We start from the raw sequence: 23,556 nt of genomic DNA on the forward strand, positions 1-23,556 counted from the left end.
GAACAAACCTCAGCAAGGACTGCCAGACCCATGATGGACTTGGTGAGCCCACCGAGGAAACAGGATCTGGCCCTGACAGGGAGGGGGGAAACTGAGGGCACAGGAAAGAAGGAAGTAACAGGAGCCTAAAGGTGGTGCGTGAGCAGAGGCAGGAAAGAAACTGGGCTTGTAGCTGTGCCAAGGGAGCCTCTGCCAGTGACAGGGGACTGGAGCATGGAGGGCAGGAACAGTGGAAGAGCCTAATTTCTCAAATGATCCCTTTGCTTCATTTCTTCAGGAAGAATTGGAGATGAGGACAAGACCAAGGAACTGCCAATCTGGAACAGACCAGTGGTGCCTGCAGTTAAGTACCCGGCTTCCAGCAGAGGCCAAATTTGGATGCTTTAGAGGAAAATCTTCGATAGCATCCTGGTTCCAGGAAGAGTGCAGTATGTCAAGTGTTTGCTCATGTTGGGATAGCTACAGAACCATAACAGGGCAGACAGGCTATTTATAAGCATATCAGATGTCCGCTGAGCTGTTTGCGCTTTCTGTAGATCATACATCAAGTCTAATGAGAAGGAACACAGGCTGAGGGGAACAAATGAGCACAGGTTAAAGAAGAGGTGTGCTCTCAATGCAATGTGTACAGGGAAGAGCAGCAGCTGGCCCTGTGCCACCTCTTACATGGCCTCTGAGAGCCAAGCAAGATCACTTTACTGACAGCACTGTGAGCAGAAAGGGTTGAGAATGCTGGTTGTGATCATGGTTCTGCATTATTAGACAAAGAATTGTTTGGTCCTGAAAAAAAAAAAAAGGACCCAAACCTATTCACAGATATTATACTCTCTTCTAAGGACATGCTGTGCCTAACAAAATCAGCCAGCTAAAGGGTTAACTCTCTCCAAACGTACTACAAGAGAGCTAGAATAGAGATTTAAGCATAGGCAAAAGATGATAGTTGTTCCAATTAATGTTCCAGCTAGCATCTGCTCTTTTTAATTAGCTGAAGTCTGGTTTTGTCTGGAGACAGAACTGCTGAGCAGAAGTGTGCTGGCGTCTTTTCTGCTTAGCCGGCTATTCTGAACTCTCTTGGTCTTTGGAAACTACTTCTCCTTTTCACAGAGGCCAGAGCCTCTTGTGCATTGGTACTTGGTACGTGCCTACAGGCCATGTATATGTTTCAGTGCAACAGGCTTCAAATCTGTGTTTCCCACAGGAGGGAAAACTGATGCAGGAAGATATTTTACAGATGTCCTCTCCCCTCAGCACACACGTATCTGTGCATTGCTTCACTCAGCGGCAACTCGGTTTTCTTCTGCAAACAGGCATTTTTGTAGAGCAGATGCAGGTGGATGAGAAGGGTTCCCCAGGACCTGTTAACCTTCCTGTTTTGCTCGAAGCTCGATGATCCTTCACCTCATCCTTTGTAACAAGACCTTTGAGGATCTGCGTGTTTCAATTACACACAGATGAATAATTTACAAGCCGCGGCTGTTGGGATAAACAAGCCCGTCTGCTCTGTCTTGAGTGCTCAACTGCTGGTCTTAAATTTCCCTCACTTTGCTAAAACCTCCAGGACAAGCAGCACTCAAAAACCTTTAAAGGAGAAGCTGATGAGGGAAGAGCAGGGTGGCATAGCACAGCAGCAAACAGCACTCACAGCAAGTATTCCTCTTATCTCTGAGCAGGGCATTGACCTGTTGTACAAACTCCAGGTAAGAAAGCCACTGGCAAAGCAACCCTAAATGTAATATTTACCTAAGAGGAGACATTTCAGTGGAAAACAAGCTACAGGATCTGCTGACATCCTGGTGGGGAGAACAGCGGGCATTCACACAGGTGCCGGCAAAGGAATAGGAACAGGATGGGGAAACTTTCTAGCATTTCCAAGTAATAAAGCTGTCGTTGCACGAGGAGCATGTTTGTGCTGCCCGTGATTTCAGCTAAACAGCTGTAAGATGTGGATTTGGGGCTTGTCGCACTAAAGACCCACTGCACAGCACTAGCAGTCATTTGCTTCTCCGTGCCTCAGTACCCCGTACTTAAAATAGAGACACAAATAGGAGGAGCCTGCAAGAAAGCAGCCAGGCTGGCGCCAAATGTTCCTGAACCATTGCGGCTGGTACCCAGTAATGCCCCATCCCCTGGCAAGGGGAAGGGGATCCCATGAGCTACGCTGGGGAAACGAGCCACAGATTTGGATCACAGATAATAGTCCCTTTACAAGCTTCCCTGGAGAAGCAGACAGACAGGACTGAAACAGCTCAGGAGCAAAGTGAATAACAGGGTTGTTTTTATCTCTAATCCATTCCACATGAGCAGAAAGAATTTGGAGCCACAAAGCATGTGCTCCCTTTCGTAGCTCTTAGAAATCGACCTGACCCATAACTTTACCCTACGAATCCTTTACAGTCTGCTCCATACACCCCTGTTGAAGGAACTTTGTGTGCAGGGCTTTGCAGGCTCAACCTGGTTTACTCCCATGAAGCTGCAGTTTCACTATCTCCCTACGACATCAAAGCACAGGCTGTCACTGAAGTTCCACCTTTCCCCAGCCCTCATGTGCCTCTTCCTCAAGCCATCCCAGTGACCATAATATAAAGGATTTTTTTCCTCAGACAGGGTATTTTTCAGCTGGATCAGTTCCCGTGCAGTCGCAGCAGCTGTAGTTTTGCCACAAAGCAAGGGCCAGGAAAAAACCTGGAACTGTGCCTTAAGAGCTTAATGCAAAATCATGAAGTTGCAACCTCAGGTTCCTGGGTCATTTGTCCCTGCAAACAGCCCGGATTTATAGCCCTGGTTAGGAAAGTCTCCTTGGCTGCAGCTTTGTGGCTCTCTTTACAATGGGCCAAACACAAACTCCTAGGTCCCAGAAGTACCGAGCTCTGAGGGAAGCCTGGAACTAGTTACAGTTTGCAGTTTGGGATCAGGGCTAAACAGTTATTCAGAACTGGCCTTGAAATCACAGCCAAATAATTTATTTATATCCTTACCAGAGCAAACCAGTGAGGCTGCCCCACCAAGCCCAAGCTGAGCCTCTCAGATCTCAACTCCTCCATCATCCATAGAGTTTGGGATATCTCCATCCTTAGAGGTTTTCAAAACAACTAGTCAAGGCTTTGAGCAGACAGATGTGACTCTGAAGTTAGCCCTGCTAGGAGGTTGGATTACAGACCTCCAGAGGTCTCTCTCAAATATGATCTTATGATTCTGCCATCTTCTGCTGCATTTGCATCAGGCTCTGCTACACCACCACCACTCAATGAGCAGTCCTCCCATTGACTGATCCAGAAGTCAGAGAGCTGAAGTCAACTGAGTCTCTATGGTGTTGGCTGCCTTACCTCAAGAGCTACAGCAAAGCACAGAGCTCATCTGCATGCACTTGTCTAAGGAGACCACTGCTGACAGCCATTACAAGAAAGACTCCCTGACATCACAGCACACACTAGAATAAGCTTTGCATTACAAAAGAAACTGTCCCAGGTCTGGCAAGAGTCCCAAGATGAAGATTTCAGAATATTTTCTCTTATTCTCAGCAGGAAAGAGTCTGCATTCCCAGCAAGAATGAGTGTGAAATACAAATCACTGAGCGCTTGCTGCTTTTTGTCCAAGTCATTACACAGCACCCACGCATACCCACAGTAACAGGATAGACAACAGGGGCTGCCCTCTCATTGCCAAGTGGCCCTTCAGAGATTTTAGCAGCTTTTATCCACTAGATTGAAATTAGATCACTTGAAAGAATACTAAAAATCCATTTTGGATGAGCCAGCCTAGGGGCACACTGGGGGAGGGAGGTCAGTGGTAGGACGCAAAGACCCAAGTGAGTTCTGCCCCACCAGCCTGTTTCCAAAGATGAGAGTTGAGGTCACAGGTGTTTCTGGCAGAAATCCTCTCTGGAGACACTTATCCTTCAACCCAAAGGATAGGTCAGGGTTTCTTGGGGCTTGTTAAGCCTGGAGACCTCATCTATAAGGTAAAAGGGGCATGGAGAAGCGAGAGTGGGAAATGTGGGTCACTGAGCCAAACCCCAGCTCCTAGCAACACAAGGTTGCTGCCATCTCGTGGCTGGCTCTGGCTGTGCAAACGTTATGGGACACTTCTCCAGCTGGAAAATTTTGCATTGAAATAAAAACCTTTCCTGGAAGTAAGCTTCAGCCGGAGGGAGTAGGGCATAAACAGCAGTGCTGGTGGTTAGACACCATGAGGCCATGGTAGATGGGTATCACAGCTTTCCTGTTTGCAGGAGGTCTTCTACTTACTTTCTGCACTAGCTGCTCACCCCTGGTTGGGGTGGCTCCACTCTGAGCTGTAGTAACCCCTTTTTCTATTGGGCTATCACTTCCTCGTGCCTATAACCTAAGGAGACAGGATCCATCCCTGTTGCTGTTGACAGGCACTGGATTTGCTGAACACATGCAGCAGTCAACGCACGTGGCCATTCAGCCTGGCCACCTTGATGGTCTGGTGCTGGGAAGAAAGATCTACAGAGAAACAGAGGCGTGCTGGGATCAGATGAGGTGGATATGCTTCTCAGTACTGTTTCTTTTAGCATCTTTCACAGAGCTGGGGTGCTGATGCAGGGGTTTGTACTGTGAATACAGTACAAAGGAGACAAACCACACTGTTACTGTCTCTCCCGATTTCAGCCTCTCTACACAGCTCAGTAGCACTCACAGACCTTGCAAGAAGTATGTCAGTAGCCCTATATTCCCCATGGGATCTCCATAATCATCTTGAAGCTGTTCCCTTGCAGGCAGGAGAAAGGCAGAACAGTGGGTCCCAAAGAGACCCACCAGCAGAAAAGCCCTTACCGGGTCACCACAGACCATGCTGAAGCAGGGAGCTGGCTGCACTGCCTTCAGCAGAACTCTTGTAGCTGGTGTCTTGCAGACACTCGCTTGAGAATCTGTCCTACTTCCTTGTGTCCAACCCTGGAAACAGGGTCCTCTTCTCCCTCCTGGAATGCTCCAGGTTCCGCAGCTGCACAACTCACTATGAAACAACAGGAACAAGCGTTTCAAAGACATTAAAAACTGCCAACCCATTTGGTTTGCTGGTTACTGTCTGGCTTTTTTCTCTGTGTGATACATATTGTGGCTTGTGTTGCAGAAACAGTGAAATGCTTTAATAAGTCCCCTTGAGAAGAGTTCAGGCAGTGGGGACATGACTGCTCCGTGACCTGTGCAGCACCCTGGGTACACAGGGAGTTTCCCGTAATGGTAAAACTACAAAGGATTATTTATTCATCTAGATACTTCTTCAGCTTTAATCTGTGGCAGCGTTTCTCAATCAGCCATTTCAAAATGTTTTGCCAATGCTAATTAACCCTTGTAGCATCTCTGTGGTAGGGATCAGCATCCCCATGTCACGGACAGGCTGACCGGGTGGAGAAGACAAGTAACCCCTTCACATCACAAACTGTGTGACCAAGGAGTGTAGAAGACAAGCAACACCTTCAAGAAAGAAACAAAGGGAGCAAAGAACTAACGACATCCTGCAATCCCAATCCCGTGTCCTAACAAAACCACCCCGTACAAGCCCCTGGATCTGCAGACACCTGTTGGGAACACAAGCAGCAGCCTGACGCAGTTACCACACGAACTGCCTGCCTTTCTCAGCTGTGCACTGAGGAGACACTGTCCAGGCATTCAGTCACAGAATCACACAGGTTGGAAGGGACCCCCAGAGATCATCGGGTCCAACCCCCCAGCCAAAGTAGGTTCCCTAGGACAGGTCACACAGGTCGACATCCAGACGGGGCTTGAATATCTCCAGAGAAGGAGACTCCACACCCCCCTGGGCAGCCTGTCCCAGGGCTCTGTCACCCTCACTGTGAAAAAGTTCTTCCACATATTGGTGTGAAACTTCCTGTGCTCCAACTTGAAGCCATCACCCCTTGTCCTGTCCCCACAGACCACTGAGAAGAAGCTGGCCATTTCCCTGTCTCCCACACTTCAGATATTTATAAACATTAATAAGATCCCCTCTCAGTCTTCTTTTCTTGAGGCTGAACAGCCCCAGCTCATTCAGCCTTTGCTCGTAGGGGAGATGCTCCAGTCCTTCGATCATCTTCATAGCCCTTTGCTGGACTCTCTCCAGAAAATCCCCCAATAACATGGTCCCATGAAGCAACATTGCACAACCCAGGAATCCCCAACAACCTGCAGCACTGCTCAGCTGCACAGCCGATACAACCAGGCAGATTTTCCCATCTTATAGCACGTACTATTTATTCCGTTCATTAACCAAGTTAATGGTGGCTAAGATAGACCCCAGATGTCCTTCTGGCCTTAAAAACTTCCTTGCCCTCAGGGAAATGCAGAGCACAAGTGGCTTATGGCACACGTGGGACACAAAAATTGAACCAAAGCTACAAAGAGCTTGCACCTTTCCAAGAACTCACAAGATACATCCCTGCTTTGAAACAATCTCTCTTCCAGATTGGGGAAATAAATGTTTAGCAAGGATAGCACAGAACAGAGCAATGGATACATAAATGTCTTGTTCATTGATACAGAGATTATGCCAGACAAAGCCATGGCTGTTCAAACATCTTTGTTTTCTACAGTTATCTATTTCTGTGATGTTACCACTAGGGCACATTCGCAATTCTGTAATGAACTGCTGCTTCTGAACAAAGCCTGTTTGATACTATGCCTTCAGAAAAAGTGCATCTTAAGTACAAATTATATCTGAAACATTTTTTTGGTAATGGAAATTATTCTATAGTCTCATTTTTTATACATACTCCCCAATACATTTGGGAAATTTCCCAAAACATACTAAAGATAGCACTATGGTTTTCTGCATCGCTGCTAAAAAAAATCAAAGCATTCATGTGCAGAATAAAGAGAAATTTCTTTCTGTATAAGCACTTTCCTTCTGTTGCCTGAATTCAGTCTCTTGATAATCAGCAATTACAGAAAAGAACTATAACAATCAAATGGGAGTTTGCACTTATGGAAAATCATCCTATTTATTGCACAAATTGTTCAGATGGAGAAAGCAGTTTGGAAACCTATCAGTAAATGAAATAAATTGCTATTTCAGAAAGCTAAAATTGTATTAATAGAGAGTCTAAAGAGTCTAGAGAAGAACAAGGCCCTTTTGGAACTGATCTGGTCTTCTCAGAAACAGGAAAAAGTAAATATAAGGATCTTTTCCACCATTAAAAGAAGCATTTTTTTCAACTAGTATTTTATCAAGTTATATACTTTAGAAGGTGATATTTAGGTTTCTATGGCACTAATGACTTGGAGAACCTCCAGTGATTGACAGTTCATTCACTTGTATCACACACAGTCTCCAAAACGTGACCGGTCAGACTTTACAAACAGAAACACCAAGGCAGAGGCTATGAAATGATAAGTTATCATCATTTCTGTAATCAGGGGCTCCAACTTTAATTTCCCCAACCCACTGCTTTGCTCAGAGAGATGGGGTTAAATCTGATACCTAGGCTACATGGACTGAAATAATGAATAAAGAGCCCAGAAGGCCAGGGTTCATTATTGTATGTACACCATGCAAGTTTTCTTCCTTTTCTGCCCCAAGGTCTGGCTTGACATTCAGCAAGCGTTGCAGCCAGGCAGGTCATTTTATGAAGTCTCCCACGGCAGCCAGGCTCTGGGAGAACCCACCCAGCTCAGCCCCACTCTGTCAGAGTAGGGGCACTTGTCCCGGCACCCGGGACTCAGGCCTAACGCCAGAAGGGAGGGCTGGATGCATCCCTCCCGTGCACGCGGGTCAGATGCCTCCCAGCAACCGGAGCGCCGGTTTCCATGGCAGTGCAAACAAGAGACAGGCAAAAGCCGGGAGCTGAGCTGAGCTGCACCACAGCGGTGTCTGTAACCGCGTCCCCCTCTGAGCACAGAGCCCCCGCGGAGAGGAGCCTGGAGGAGCTCTCCTTTGGGTGAGAAACCAAAGCACAAAGCGGGTAAGGGCGATCCCAGCGATTTCTTTTCTGTTCTCAGTGTCAGACACAGCGTCTCGCTCGGACAAGCGGAGGTGCCGGCGTGGCACCAGGAACTCCCACGCACTAACCATCTCCCCCTCCGTGTGCAAGGGGCAAGGATGGGGAGGGCATATTGGGAAATAGGACACACCTGTCCCTCAAAGAGTTGCTCTCCAACTCAAAACTTGGAGTGGTTTCCCAGCCAGCAGAACCAGACTTCTCCGCAAGCGACGGTATCATTTCAATCATTCGAGTGTATAAAACATATGTTCAGCCCAATGCTCTGGGAACACAGTGGAGAGATTTAATTGTGTTATTTTTTAGAGCTGTTTGGATGTTTACTTTGGAATGTTCTTTTCTGTGCAGCAGCTTAATGCCAGGACAAACACTGAATAAATGTTTTGTCAAATTAAAACCATGAATGCCTTATCTGTTGGTTCACATACTACTGGCCGTTTAGTATGTAGCTACCAACACATTAAAATGTCAGAGGCAGTGAAACATATGCCAAATGATTCTAGCAACAAAGCAATTTTTTATTTGCATTATCAAGCTTAATAATTATAATTAGCCCAACTAGCACTTCTTGAGCTTTCGGCATTATTTCCAAAGTGTTGTGCAAACAGTCTATTAAAAAAACCCAACCAAACAACAACCAACCTTAAACCATAAATACCTTGATAAAAAGAATATTTATAAGTTAATCTTAGAGAAAAATCCCTACACTTTGCTAAAATTACACTATAAAGCACTTTTGTCCCCTGAGTTTCACTGACAATTATTTTCCCTATTGCCAGTATCCTCAGTCTAGTCCTGCTTTCCGGTCCCGTTCCCTGCAGCAGGGATTTGAATCAACCACACAAGACAATTTTTATGAGAAGGTGATTAGATTACAGAAGTCAGGGTGCACACTAAGAAGGACAAACATTCAGGTGATCATTGTATCTGCTCTGCAGACTTCACAAAATGTATTCAATGGGATGCTGCAGGTATTTGGCTGCCTTCCCAACCCTGCCCTGATGTGTCCAAAACTCACATCATCAGCAAAGGGTTATGTCGTTCAAGGATGTGGGGACCCTTAGAGAAAAATACCCCACTGAGTTATGCAAAGTTCAGAGAGATGTGAAATCTAAGCAAATCTAAATCAAGGGGGCTTTTGGAAAAGTTACTTAAAAAAGTGAAAAGGAGAGACAAAACATGTGGGATGTGTTCAAACAGCCTAAATTCTACCTCAGCCTCTGGGTCTCATCAACAGTGAAGTCTGACACCTCTAAAGAATAAGATACTAATTGGACAGCTGCAGAAACACAGCCAATAGGAAACACAAAGCACCGAGGACGTACATGGAAATTAGGCCAGATGAGTTTAGCTCAAAATACACAAAAACTGGAGGCTGTTCAGAGCAAAAAATGATGCTCCAAAATAGCCTTAAAACTAGTGCAAGCGGAAGGGGATAATTTCTGCTGTATCTTATACCAGTGCGGATCAGCAATGGTCCCCAGCAGTAGAACTGCATCGATTGAAGTAATACCTCACTGGACCCAGCTTGCTGCCTTTGCTGATTAAAGGGTAACTCTAACAATGGTGTATCTGTTCCTTGTGAGATCATTACAATTACGCCTCTTCCCCTAGGACCACAGCAGAGGCTACAAGAAGAGGCTGGATTCATAGAAACAAAAACCTGACCTGTAACAGTTTGCCAGCCTAAAATTAAATGTGACAGAGTTCCCTGCAGCATGTCTGTGCTGTCCAACAATCACCCCCAGCCTTATCACAAGAAACTCACAGTGCCGAAGCAATTACTGGGAAGAGCTTTAGGGAGTAAAAACGTTGCTTGTGAACCAGCGATAGGAGGATGAAAAAGCATGGGTGTGGATCAGGACTGGAGATGGGGGTGGAACAAGAGGCAGGATACTGGAATTGCTTGTTATTTCCAGTTTGTTGTGCCTTTGCTTTCCCATCAGTGCGTGTCCAAGGAGGACTACTTTTTTTTTTTTTTACACAGCTTTCACATAAGCCAGGGATGAACATCTCCTTTTTGGGGCCAGAACACAAATATTTTCCAGTGTATTGAAGCTTTTTGTTAATTCCTACAGACATAAAAGGTTCAGTGGTTAAGATCCAGAAAGTCTCCAGAAGGCCCATCACTGCTGAAAAACCTACTGCATCAGTTAATGGCAGGTCATAACTGATCGCTTTGTTTATGGTTTTCCTTGGGTCAGGGTCAAAGATGTCATCTCTACATACAGAGTCAACATCCAGAAGGCTTTCTTCCAAACCTGAAATGGAAACCCAGCTTGTGCTGCCAGGTAAGGTCACGATACTCTACCAGCTATTCGTTATTCAGTCAAAGGAGAGGTCTGTATTCAGACTCTTCTGTCTGTGATCAGATGAGAGGGGTAAAATAGCTCCAGACTTACAAAATCCCTGGCTGAAATCCTGAGTTGATCAGAAGATATGGTCAAGTGACATAAGCAATACAAGAGCCTCAGTTATATCACTGGCTTCTTATAAGCCTTGTCCAGCTCCCCATTCTTGATTCAGCAGCGTCAGACATCAGGACAGACGCAGCAGATCACATCCCTTTGCAATAGCTCCTGATAGTCTGACTCACGTCCTCTATGTTCTCCTCTTTTTTTTTCAGAAAGCTCAGAAGACAATGAAGAAAACCCCATGAAAAACCCATTTACAGTTTCTCAAGATATTGATATTTTCTCAATAAGGGACAAGGAAAGACAAAAGGCAAAGGCGGTATGTATGCATGCTTTAGGCCAGTGCATATAGAAGCAGATCATCAGGGCAGGCAATGACAAATACAGTACCAAAATTTAGTGTGTGAGACACACAATAGCTGCCAAATTCAGCTGAGATTCCCCCAGATCAGCTTCAAGTCCCCGATGAGAGATTAATTTTATCAAAAGCAGATATAAGCACAGGGTTGCTAGTGCAAAATCTGGATATTGTCACTCTGCTTGCTTAGTTCAAGGTAGATTTACCACTCATCCCTGTTCCTGGGGAAGATACCTGTCAGTGCTGTTAACATTGATCTCTATGTAAAGCTTTGGTGCAAGATCTCTTGCTTTTCACATCAAAAGGCTTGGCTTTCTGCTTGGGAAGCTGTATTCCAGTGTTTGATGTGACCTTCTTCTGAACTGCCAATAAAACAAAAGCCTAGGAAGAAGGATGATGTGGGTTTCTCTCCATAAGATAAGGAATTTCAGCCCACTGGGTCTCAGGAATGCCTCTTTCTTTCCTGTTTCCTCAGTGGGCTTTCCTTAGGTCTTTGTTTCTAAATCACAAAAGGGAGGGCTCCAAGCAAGCTTAAGCAAGCATCCTCACCTCATATTGATGGCTGACAGTCTGGTTTTCACTTGCACTGAAGGTCCCCATGTAAGCATGGGGAAAGGCTTGGAGGAGGTGCACAAAGGATGTCTGCTGAGAGAGGTCCTCAGCCTAAACCATGCCTAGACTGTGCAGACAGCAATGAAATACACTTCAGCCCATGTGAAAGCACTGAGCATGAACAACCTGTTACCCTTCAGAAACTCTGTAGTGGGTTTGAAGAGAGTCATAGAATTGCCTTGGTTGGAAGGTACCCTTTACATCATCAAGTCCAACCTGGATTTTACCCAGTGAAGAGTATATCCATTCAAGCCCAGAGCAGACAGAATCATAGAATACGTTCGGTTGGAAGGGACCTTTAATGGTCATCTAGTCCAATGCCCCTGCAGTAAGCAGGGACATCTTCACTAGATCAAATCACTCAGAGCCCCTTGAAGCCTGACCTTGAACGTCTCCAGGGATGGGACCTCCACCACCTCTCAGGGCAACCTGTGCCAGTGATCTACCCTCTTCATATTGAAGAAATTTTTCCTAATATCCAACCTAAATCTATCTTTTTGTAGTTTAAAACCATTACCCCTTGAATAGAGAGAATAGAACCTCTCAATCTGAACTTGAAGGTTTACATGCCTTTGTGAAAGTCAGGCTGTGTCGGTATTGAGCATGGGCTGTGCTGGTGTTCTCTCTGACTAGGGGACTTTGAAGGATGAATCTCTGAAAATTTCCATTCTCTCCCAGGAATAATCCAGGGAGGAAAAATGAGGACACTGAGTAGGTACAAACTGGCACAGCTGGTGGCTGGATGCAGAATACAAATCAACAAACTAATGAGAACAAATGCTACGAAATGAAGTGTTTCAGTTGCCTGGAGAGAGAGCATCACCAGGATTAGTCAGATAAACCAGGCGAACATGCATCAGCAGGGTATCAGTAGCCTGCACATTTCTAGACTGTGAATAACTACTCATGGCTTTAAAAAGCAAAGCACATAATCAAACTGTCCACATAACCACCTTCTCCTCATAGGAACGTGAAAGGATGAAGACCTTGAAAATCCATGAGAAAATGACTTACTCCACTAAAATAAAAGCAAAGCAGAAAGGGATCAGGAAAGCTCTGCAAAAGGAGGAAGAAGAGGCTGCCACAAAGCAGCCCACCAATGAAGAGAAACTGAAGACTCTTCAGGAGAGACTTGCATGGAAGATAGGCATTAAAAAAAGTAGGAAACATTTACTGTCTTTGTAGTGGTGCTGCTCAGCTGAGTAACAGCCTGCAGCAAAACTAGAAGAGAGGATGGGAGCAGCAGTCAGCTCTGTCTGACGTTTGTCAGCTCCTGCAGACACAGCTGCCACATGCTGCCTCTTGCCAACTTCTGGGTGGCTGGGCCATCTCCATCTCATGTGTTTACATATGGAGCCTATGTCACCCCCACCGCAGCAGCCTTGGTTCCACCATCCCCTGGGGCCTTCACAGCACCTCAGAGCTCTCACAATCAGATGAGAGTTTGTAGGACGTCGTGTCATATGCTTCTACTAAACTGACCTAAAGTTGGATTTGGCCTAAATTTTCTGCCCCTGACATGACGAGTAGGCTTGCTATCAGTGTCAGAGGACACTGACTTTTGTAAGGACCAGATTCTCCACTCCCTTTTACCTGTTTTACTACCAAAAAAGCCCATATGAAACCGAACCCAAGCAAAGTCCAAACTATCATAAAATAATCAGCATTCCTGGCTCCAGTGCCAACCACATCCATGCTCATGGCAGCCTACATATTCACTGTGTTTTGCCTTGGGTGTATTTCTCCCTTCAGTCTGATCAACTTTATATTTTCTTGTCAGATTACCCAGTAGAAAAGGAGACCTTGCGCGACTACATTAATGACCGAAGAGAGGTATTTCTACTTGAGGTACTTTCCTTTAGGAATGTTATTTTCTACTGATTTATTTATTCTTCCCTGTGATGCTTTGTTTCTTTATTTCCCACCCAAGATCCATTGCTTAGAGATCAGATAGAGGAAGTGTATCTCAGACCCCAAGATCTGATGTCCCAAGTCCTGTGTTAACAGCGCACACAGCCCAGCAACCCCCAACCAAGGAATGAACAAAGGTCATTTGCACCATCCTGTAGCAGCCACACAACTGTTTCACTCATGAGATGTGCAGATATCTTTTGGCTCTTGGTGTCCCATACATAAATTATAGCTGGGAGCCATCCTGAACGCAGGGGAGCCATGCTGCAATATCCCCATTATTCATCTCTATTGTGCAGTAGCACAACTGAATTCATCTTTGCCAGCCAGGAGTTCACACAGTGCTTGGACTTCCAGATTCTGTCTTTAGTTTTGCTGCTTACTTGAAACATTTCCTGAAGTCTATGTATGCAGTTTTCTCTAAGACACATACCTTGCTTTGAAATCCTTGCCCTATCTGCCAACTATAATTCAGTGAGGTAACAAAGAACAAAGCTAAACCAATATAACACACGTGACTGTGTTGCCTGTTGGTTTCATTTCAGTATGCCATGGCAGTAAAGCGAGAGGAGATTCAAAGGTTGGAGAGCATAGCAAAGAAAGAGGAAAGGAAACTGGAAAAGGCTGAATACTACTTGAAGAAGGATGCTGCCACATTTGATGAGTTCCTGAAGGAGACCCAGAGAAACTCTGTTCAAGCCCTGAAAATGTAATGGAAGTTGAGGGAATCACCTGCATGCTATTTCATGATGGACATGGGAGGTCTTTTCAGGGATTTGGCTAGCATCCACCCATGAATGCTCTGAGTTTTCCCAGTTATAGTCCCGGTGGCACTTTCTCCCTACATGTTCAATGAAGGAGACCAACAGCTGGGGAATCCCCTCACTGCAAAAGGCCTTGATTTGGCTGCAGCAAGGAACCTGCTGTTGACCCCACCACTTCTGCTCTTTTCACAACCCCATTAGGAGAGGGAGGTTCTTCTGCCCAACCCCTCACAGCAGGAACCATCCCTTAAGTGGAGCAAATTGAGCACTTTAGCCCATTACAGGTATCACAATGGCAGAACAGCAATTGATGCTCAGCAGCAGCCTAATTAAGGCCCAAGGTAAGCAGGGACTTCACTCAGGAGCCAAACATCACCTGGGGCACATCTATAAAAGACACAACTAGCCTTCCCCCACATCTTTTTCTTTGTTTTACATGCACCTCTATTCACCACCCACTTACTGCTCAATTGTTCTATGACTTTTGTTTATGCATCCTTCTCTAGTGCCGAAAAAGAAAGTTCAGCAAAGACAAAGAAAATAAAGGAGATCCAGGCAATCACTTCCCAAATAGAGAACCTCCAAAGGTAATGACTGCACATTATCCCTGCCTGGCCTCTTACAGCCCCCACAGCCCTATACCCTCACAGCTCTTGGGGAAAAAGATTTCTAAACATGCTCAATTTGAAGAGTCAAAATGTTTCAGCTTTTGTTTTCCAGGTGCTGGCCATGTTGCAAAAGAACCCAAACAAACCCACAACTCAATTCGTTTTTTGATTATAGTCTTTAAAAGTATAAATATTCCAAAACTCAAATTAAATGCCTGGCATCTCAGATTAAAATCCAAACAAAAGTAAAGAATTCATTTTAATGGTGGCCTGGGGAAAGAAGAAAAGGAGAAAAAAATATCTAACTCTCATAATGAGCTGGCAGGATTTCTCATGTGTTTTCAAGTAAAAAATTTCCACATTAGCAAGCCCAGTGCCACAGCGAGGGTCTGTCCATAAAGATGTGACCATACAGCTTCCACATGAGGAAGCAGAGAGAACACAGAGCCGGTTCCTATTTGTCTTTGTGAAGATACAAGCCCTATTGTTCCCTCTTTTGAGTGAAGCTGGATATGAAGAGGGGCTTTCCTCCCTGCTAACCAACTCTGCCCACTTCTCTTAACCCAGCGATATAGCCAGATTCAAGAACACTCTGCAAGAGTACAAGATGTACAGGGACTTCCTCTATCAACTGTCTCCAAAAAAGTGGCAGGAGGAACATAGAAAAAAGCATGTGAAGAGAAAGGATTTGAAGAGAGCATCCAAAGCCACTGAAGGAAGCATCTCACCGCTCACCATCGCAGAGCAGGGTGAGTGCCTGGGAACAGCTGTCTGCTCCTCACTGGGACAGCCCCGCAGTCTAAGCGTACCTCTCTTGTCTCCAGGCCAGGGTCTGACAGCCAGGGCAGATGCTGTCAGCCTGCACAGCACCAGCTATACAGATGCATCGAGTTCCCGGCGGTCTTCAAAAAGTTTGGAATCTAGCTCATTGCACGAGACCAGGGCACACCTCAAAAACTTCCTGAAGCCTCTGTCAATAAGAAAACTGTGAGTATGAGACAACGCAAACAGCAGACGTAAGTACTGCAGAGAGCACTGAGCTGAGCGGGAAGTAGTGGGGAAACCAACACCTTGCCCTTGCTGGAACAAATCCAAATACCAGCAGGAAATCGTCAGGGTGCAACTCAGTACCCATGCACCTACCCCAATAGAGCTCCATCCTCAAACCCTCTGCTGAGGGTGTGCCTAAAGAGTTAGGGTCTTGACCCTAGAAGAAATCATAGGCCTCAGGCATTTGTTGAGCAGCAAAACAAGCCTTCTCTGGGGCCAAGTTACTGGTTCACTCAGTTGGTCACAGCTGCCATGCAAATCACAGACGGTTGTTCTGCCATCAGTGAAGTTGTCCATCACTGTAGATCCACATTGCAGTGACTGCTTTTGGTATGAGCCTTTGGACAGGACCTGCTGGGGTGCAGGCAGGGCCAGCTTGAGCAGGGGAGGGGCAGTGGAGTGCAAGATAAGCAAGCCCATCTCCTGCTTCTTGTGGCAAAGAAAGAAATTGCCTGGGAAAGCAAAGTGCGAGTAGCTAGCGAGTCTCCTAAGGCTGAGAGAATGGCTATCAGTAGAGTCAGAATTAGGTCATTGCTTACCGGGCCATTGCCTCTGCCTCCACTCGGAGCATTGCAGGTGCCAGGGCCTCCCTGGCTGCCAGATACCCCCTCCTCATGAAGCCACTGCAATTACTGGGCTGCTGCCACATGGCAGGACTGATGTGGACAAAAGTGGGGCTGGTGTGAAGGTGATGCCAGTGGAGGTTTCTCACCCCTCTGTGACACAGGGGACAGGTGCAATGAGGGTGATGAGCAGGCTCTGCTCCCAACATCAGCCAGGCACCTCTTGCCTTGCTCTTACAATTCACGTGCTGGCTTGTCCCTGGGGCTGAGCAGGGAAGAAAGAGGCCACACTGCTGGTTCTTGGCAGCAGGCTGCACAGAGGTCGAAGCACTCTGCAACCTTTGCCCAGGGCAAGTACAAACTGCAGACACCTGCGACGGCTGCACCACATTGTTCCAGAGCAGTCGTCCATCCCACATGGAGCTCAGGGCTTCCTCTGCACTCGCTGTGCTGCCTGAGCCTTTCTGACAAGTCCTTTGCCTTTTCACTACCCAGAGCCCGGCTACCCCTCAAGTTTAAAGGCGCTTTTAGATCAACATCCCCAGCTCAGGCTCATGCACCGTGCCCTGACCCTGCTGCCCAGCAGATCCTGGAGCAGCTCAAAGGCACCTTTGCTTGTGGACCCGCATAGCTCCCATGCTGCATGTCTGTGACTCCAGCTCGGACTGCTCCCCAAACAGCCCGCAGCCCCAGGGAGCCACACGTGTGAGCGTGCAGAGGGCTGTGCAGGAGCAAACAGCCACAGTGTCCATAGCTCACTAACAAGCCCTCCTTTGAGCTACCGTTTCTCCAAGGGCCTGACACACAAACTGCTTTTTCAGCAGCTCATCGGATCCAGCATCTGTATCAGAAGATACAGAAAGTGAAACCGGCTCGGACGAAGATGAGGTCAGAAATCTCACGCTGAAATACTCACACTCTCTGTTTGTCAGGTGACATTTACCAGTGTTACTGATTTCTCGCACCTTCTACCCATTCATTATGGCATTGAGGAGTTACTGTAGCCAGGAATTAGAAGTGTATGTTTATACATTCATGAATGCTCCTGGTTTAGCCACATATTATATACACCTCAGTTTTAACTTTCCTCCTCCACTTTCCAAAACCCCACCATCGCCTCAAAGCTTGCATTCCCCCAAGTTAAGACATTGTCTAATGGGAGATCTTGAAATTATTTGTCTGAAATTGAAATTTCCCCTCTCTCAGATGTTTACTCCGCTTTTTACTCCCCAAAACACAATTTTTTTCTGGGGTTGAGCTATTAAGGCAGCATCAAGCCACACACACGGCAGAAAGGTGGGAGATATTTGTATATGAGCAGTCATGGACCTCTCTAAGTGGGGAAGCATTTGAACGAGGGCTGGTGCAGTCCAACCTCCATGTAGGTGAATGGAAAAGAAGCTAGAGGAGGACAAAAACTTATCCTACATGTTTTCCACTGCAGGAACCTGAGTTGTATTTTACTGATCCCCAACAACTGCTGTCGATTTCCATGGAGATGGAGGAAGAGAACTTGTCCTTCATCCAGAATTCTCAGGAGATTGAGGAAAGTTTAGACAAGGTCCAGCACACTTTCATCACTACACATGAAAGCACGTAAGTGTGAGCCTGCCAGTGGTGGGAAGGGGTCCTGGTGCCTTAGCTTTCAAAGAGGAGCAATCATCTCTTCCCCTGGTAGGACCTCACCATCAGACCGCATGCTGCAGACCACACGTAATGCTGCTTATGCAGCACAAAGCAGAGGTTCTCTCTCACATCTGAGAGCCCAGCTGCAGCCCATCCAACCCATCATCTTGTGAGCTCCTAAGGAAGTGTCTCCTCTATGGAGGGAGGACTTGAGCTGGGGATTAGTTCCTCAGTCCTCAAGGCACAGCCCGGGGAATTGATGCATTTAGGCCATAAGCATCCTGTAATTCTCATAACAAAAGATCAAAGGGAGAAACAAGGCACATCCTGGAGTGATCCAGACCAGACCTATTCAACTCAATGCAGCCCCTTCCTAGAGGAAGCCAGCAGGAAACCCAGGTGTAATTGCAACACAGCATTTCAATGGCAGGTAGGCACACATTTAAAGCACAGCTTATCCCCTTGTGAATGTTTAGCTATGCTACCTCTCCCTTTCCCACACCAGCACAGTAACTTACTTCAGAAAAATCTCAAATTGCCTCTGTTCTCAGAGCTGTGGGTGCAAATTCCCCAGAAACGGCGTGAAGTCTTACCTCCATCTGCCGGCAGCAGGAGGGACGGCCCAGGCTGCAAAGCAGCAGAGAATCCCTGTGTTTCAGAGATGCCCTTTTCAAAATAACCTCCCTTCTCTTCCGGCTCAGGGAGAAGAAGTTAGCAGAGCTGAAACAGCAAGTAGCCACTCTCAAATCCTCCATCGCCAAGGAAGAAGAGAGAGTAGCCAATCTGAAGCTCAAAGTTCACCTTTTTTCCTCTGGGGAACGCAAAGCTGAGGACCAGGTACACCCTGAGATGAAGGCAAGAGGGGCAAGCGTGTGCCACACCAGTTCCTCTCCATCAGCCATATCCACGTGGGAAAGAAGCAGAGATCAGGCTGTGCTGGGGAGGGATCCAGCAGTGGAGCTCTAGCAAGGACAGGTTTGGGGCACGGCTGAGGCAGCAAGCTGGGGCCAATGTGTCTACTCCATGCAGCTCCCACAAGATGGGAGTAGGGCTCACAGAGGCAGGTTGCAGCTGCCCAGCTGCCTCAGGCTGCAGCAAAGCCGGGAAGATGAGACCAACGGAGACACAGCCATCAATCCCAGGCACTGGTGCCAAGCAAACTGGGAAACAAGCAATTAAGTCTTGTTGAGGGAATTAAAGTGTACTAATTTCCCTTGCTTTTGGAGGGATGATGTGGTTATCCTGGACAGAACCCAGCTGTGCCTCTCACTGTATCTCATCTCCAGGACAAAATGCTCACAAGCCTGAATAAGAAGGTGCTGGAAGTCTATTGCCACTGCACTGGAGAAAACGAGACAAACCTGGAGACACTGCAGATGCTGAGGGTGATAGAAAAACAGCTCCATAGTTTACTGGACAAGCTGGAGAGAATCCCACCAGCAAAGATGGAACAGGCTGCGAAAGCCAAGAGAAAGGAATGGTGGGTAAGGTAAGACAAGAGCCTCTTCTGGAAACAGGCCCCGTTTGTAAATGCTGACGGTCAAAAGCAAAGCCACTCAAAGAGCAGCGTTTGTCAGATCAACCCAAGTCACTGCAACAGCAAAGTGAAAGCCCATGAGACCAATACACCCCATTTTACTTCTGTACTGGTTTCACATTCATAGTACTTACATCTCCCGATCAGCAAAATGCAGCCTACAGCTGCTCTGGAAAAGGCCTGGGAGTGACACTAGAAAAACATAAAATCTGGAATAATAAGAAGAAATGAGGAGGAAAAAAAAAAAAAGTACAAATCTCCTGGGCAGATTCAATGATGAGAATCCTCATTTTGAGAGGGCAGTTTGTGGTAATGATATTTAAACTGATTAAACAGAAAGTTACTCCTCCTCCGTAGTTACTTAATACACTCACAGTCTGACACACCCCGATACCAACCTTGTCAGACTTCAACAGGGGCTCTTGCCAGCAACTGCAGCTTTCAAATGTTTCTTTTACAAAGCTTTTAGCTTGTATCATTAAATTCAATAGCAGCCAATTAACACCATTTCAGTTTTGAGATGACACACATTCCTTTTGGCTCACACACATGAAATTTCCCCTCAAGCAGCAAAGAGGCAACTGGGCAGCTGATTGTATCTGGCCATCCCCAGGGGACTGGGATCCAGCAGAAAAAAGAGATCAGTGCAAGGATTTAAAGACAGAACAGTGACATTTCTTCCTATTCATTCTCTTTCTCTGCACCCTTCTTCATCTTTGCAGTAGAAAGGGTGTGATCTTCACAGGTGTTCTGTGAAGGGCTTTGCACTCCTAACTTCCAAAAGAGTAAAACACCCATTTGTTCTACTCTGGAGGTAGAAAATTAGGAAGGAATCTGACACCCCACCCCCCAAATAAAAGGCAAAACCAATCAAACCAAGCCTTGAAAGAACCTTTCAGTTTTTCCTGGAGATCTCCAGGAGCCTAAGCCCATTTCTGTTCCACTGCTGCATTGCCAGAGGGAAGCAGGGCCATGGAACAGGATCAGCCTCTTCTGCCCATTTAGGCAGAGTGTGGCCCCATGGATGTAACCCCCCCACTCCCATCTGTAGCTTACAGACTTGCTTACACTGTTGAGAACTTAAGACACAATAAGCATAGTTCACCCACAAAGCTGGTGGGCACCCTGCCCAACTGCAGAGGCATAAATCGCCTGCTGAAGGTGGTACAGAGCACACCTGGCACAGAACTGTCTGACCTCTCCATTAGCAAAGCTTGATGTGCTCTTTCCTCCCCTCCAGAAAGAACAGAATCAATTCCACGGAGCAGTTCCCTCTTAGCACCTTCACAGCAACGAGCTCCAGCATCAGCTGTACCCACAGTCCCCCCACCCCGTGCTCTGGTAGTTGCACACTGTTAGGCGAGCTGCACATCAGAAAGCACACTCAATGCGGCTGCACAGCACGCTTACCCATCCTTTACTTTCTCCCTTCAAAAGGCTCAGGAAGGAAAAGCTCAGACAACAGAACCAGCAGCAGGAAGAAAAATTGCAACGGGCCCTGGAAAGAGCACAGGCAGCTACAATAAAGGCAAGTACAGTAAATTCCATAGGAACACCTCACCTCAACAGCCCGCTGCAGAGAAGCCGGGAGCAGTTGAACATCCAAGTGTTTAAGGAGCAGTACTAGCAAGTAACACTCCTTAAAAGTAGCTGAGTGGGGACAGCCCCATACTCAGGTGAAGCCCAATTCCAATTTACAGCACTGATGCAACAAGCAACAGCTGGGAAGTCCATCATGCTGCAAGTCATTCCAGCTCAGCATCCACCCATCCTCCTATCCTCATGTCTTGACCACGTGGCCCCCTCTATTCCTTGCCAATTTTCTCATTAAGCTCATTGCAACTTGTTAACTTGACAGTATTTCTTTAAAAAAACCCCATAGAAATATTTTTTTTAAAGTATAGAAATGGGCAAAGGAGGAAGCAGACAGCAGCAGGACAGTCCCCATAGCAGCAAGCCCCTAGATGAGCTGGACCATACCACCAAGTTGCACCTTTCTTGGCATGTTCTGTTTTGTGTAGCTCCTGCGGCACATTCCACAGGTTAAGAGGACATAAGGGCAGCCCAGTGCTCAGTCACACACCAATCTGGTGACAGCATAGGCAGTTCACAACAGGCACCCTGAGTCCCTGGCTCCTCTTCCAAGGCAAAGGTACTTCTTCAGACTTCCAACTTCTCATCTTCTTGATAAGCCTTTAGTCAGGAAACAGTGACACAGAAGCTGAAGTACTGGTAAATGTGCTGTTTCCAGGTGCTTGACACTCATTTTTAATAGAAATGCTTAACAGACACACTGAAACCTGCCTGGAAAACAGACAGCAAGCAGCCATGCCCTCACAGCAGGAGAACTTGGTAGCACAGAGCTGTAACAGCAGCTGCAAAGCTCAAACGCTGCGCTGACACAGCACTGACATGCATGTCTCTTCTTTCTCTGCAGAGCGGCAGGAGGCTGGTGTTTCATTCCAACCCACCTGCCAGGAAGGAGAAGAAAAGCCAAAGCCAAGAACAATTGGATAAGGAGAAGGAAGAACAACTCTATTATTTCACTTGACAGCACAGCCTTAACCACAGCACGGAGGGCTGATGCTGCTCCAGAAAAACAATTGTTCATAGATCTGCTAGTCTTAGTTCAGTTGATGAACTTCTTGGTCCCATGAAATTCCCTATCCCCAAGGAAAGCTGTTGTTTCAGCCAGTCTCCCCTCCCATTGATCTACTGCTTAAGAAATTAAAACCCTTTCCCAGCTCCTGCTGGCAACGCTTTTCTCATTCAGTTTTTGATGCAAATAGCATCGTGCATAGAACCCTGACCAGTGAGATTTCTCAGAGTCTTGGTTAACAAGCTCTGTTAGGGCATGACTAAGCCAGGCACCTACCAGACATTTATTGTGATCACGGTCCTGTGCAGGACTACAAAAATCAGATGGGTTTCCTTAGCCTCCACCCCACTACCATGGAGAAGACACAAGCAAAGGAAAAACACAGGCTCTGCAGAGGTCAGGAAGTGAAGGATTAGCTTTATGTCAGATGCATCCATACAAAGAACGATACCCAGTGACAAACTGACCATAAAAAAAAGCTTTATTGACCCTTTTGCACCAGCAGCTGTTCAGGTATCCATTGCCAGCAATGGAGTTCAAGCCAAGTGATCCAATTTTCGGCCCTAGAAGTTAGCACTTTACATTCACTTACAAAGCTGAGTGAGGTACATTTTCAGAAGTAGAAAGATTCAGTTGCAAGTCCCATAAAAAGATGGAGTGTTCCTTGGCCATTTTAATAGATTAAGAACTGGTATGGTCCGTGAAAACAAAATAGCACAGGCATTGGGAGCTTGAGGTGTCCCAGCTTCCAGGGAGAGCATGGTGACTGCCACCATAAGGCCCAGTAGTCCCCCTCCTCAACCTTTCTACCTCTCGGGAGCGGAATCTGTGTTGCAATCACAGCTCCCAGGCAGATGTCATCTACTAAGTGGTTTGTAAATCCAATCAGAGGGGGCTAAGAGATTCCCTGGACATATGCTGCAAACTCAGTGGAACAGGGAGACCTCAATGCTCTGTTAAGCTAAAGATAAAAAAATAAACTGGTTCAACCAGAGGATAAAATACTGCCTACAGGTCCGGATCTGAAGCCGAATGTGACCGGTGTAACTTTGTTTTCTCCCCCAGTCTTCAACCAAAAAAGCATTTATCTGGACACATACATAGTTCAAAAGGCACAGGAAGTAAAAGCATTTCTGAATGACCTCGTGTGAACTCAACATCGGTATAACTGTAAAATAAATAAATATGTGCAAGATTAGAAAGATCACAACGTTCTTCTGCATGACATACCTTATTCTGTAAAAAAAATACACATACGTGCATACACACACACACCTCATTGAGAATAAAAAACAGTACATACACCCTTTTATCAAACTCCTATACATATTTTTATAGGCATTCAGTACATCACCATAAGAAACATTTATATTACTACCTTAAAATGTAACCAAAGGCTTGGGTTTGGGTTTTTTTCCTATACAACCCTATACTTATTTAGGTGTCTGCAGTCCAGATAAGTACAGTACATACAACCTCTCCCCCTGCCCCCAAGAGAAACTGCAGTTTTTCAGTGGGGCAAATCTTCCTAAGTAATGATTCTTCCCCCCCTCAGAA

General features: G+C 46.3%; 1 protein-coding gene and 1 long non-coding RNA gene across 2 annotated transcripts; both read left to right on the top strand.

The window, feature by feature from the left end:
• LOC311196204 lies at positions 1-1,750 on the top strand. The gene is made up of 3 exons (XR_014617568.1): positions 1-42; positions 278-342; positions 1,671-1,750. It is a non-coding gene; the product is annotated as an uncharacterized lncRNA (long non-coding RNA).
• Positions 1,751-10,142: 8,392 nt separating this feature from the next.
• Positions 10,143-21,951, top strand: CFAP100 (cilia and flagella associated protein 100; the record flags this gene model as incomplete). The annotated part of the gene is made up of 13 exons (XM_084269561.1): positions 10,143-10,248; positions 10,584-10,690; positions 12,308-12,500; positions 13,122-13,189; positions 13,798-13,961; positions 14,523-14,603; positions 15,192-15,611; positions 17,062-17,125; positions 17,682-17,833; positions 18,565-18,700; positions 19,150-19,352; positions 20,838-20,937; positions 21,838-21,951. 13 exons carry the CDS (start codon positions 10,143-10,145, stop codon positions 21,949-21,951), a joined length of 1,908 nt encoding a protein of 635 aa, XP_084125687.1.
• Positions 21,952-23,556: the final 1,605 nt, after the last annotated feature.

Source organism: Gallinula chloropus (genome assembly GCF_964237585.1).
Source record: "Gallinula chloropus genome assembly, chromosome: 12".
Classification (NCBI taxonomy): Eukaryota; Metazoa; Chordata; class Aves; order Gruiformes; family Rallidae; genus Gallinula; species Gallinula chloropus.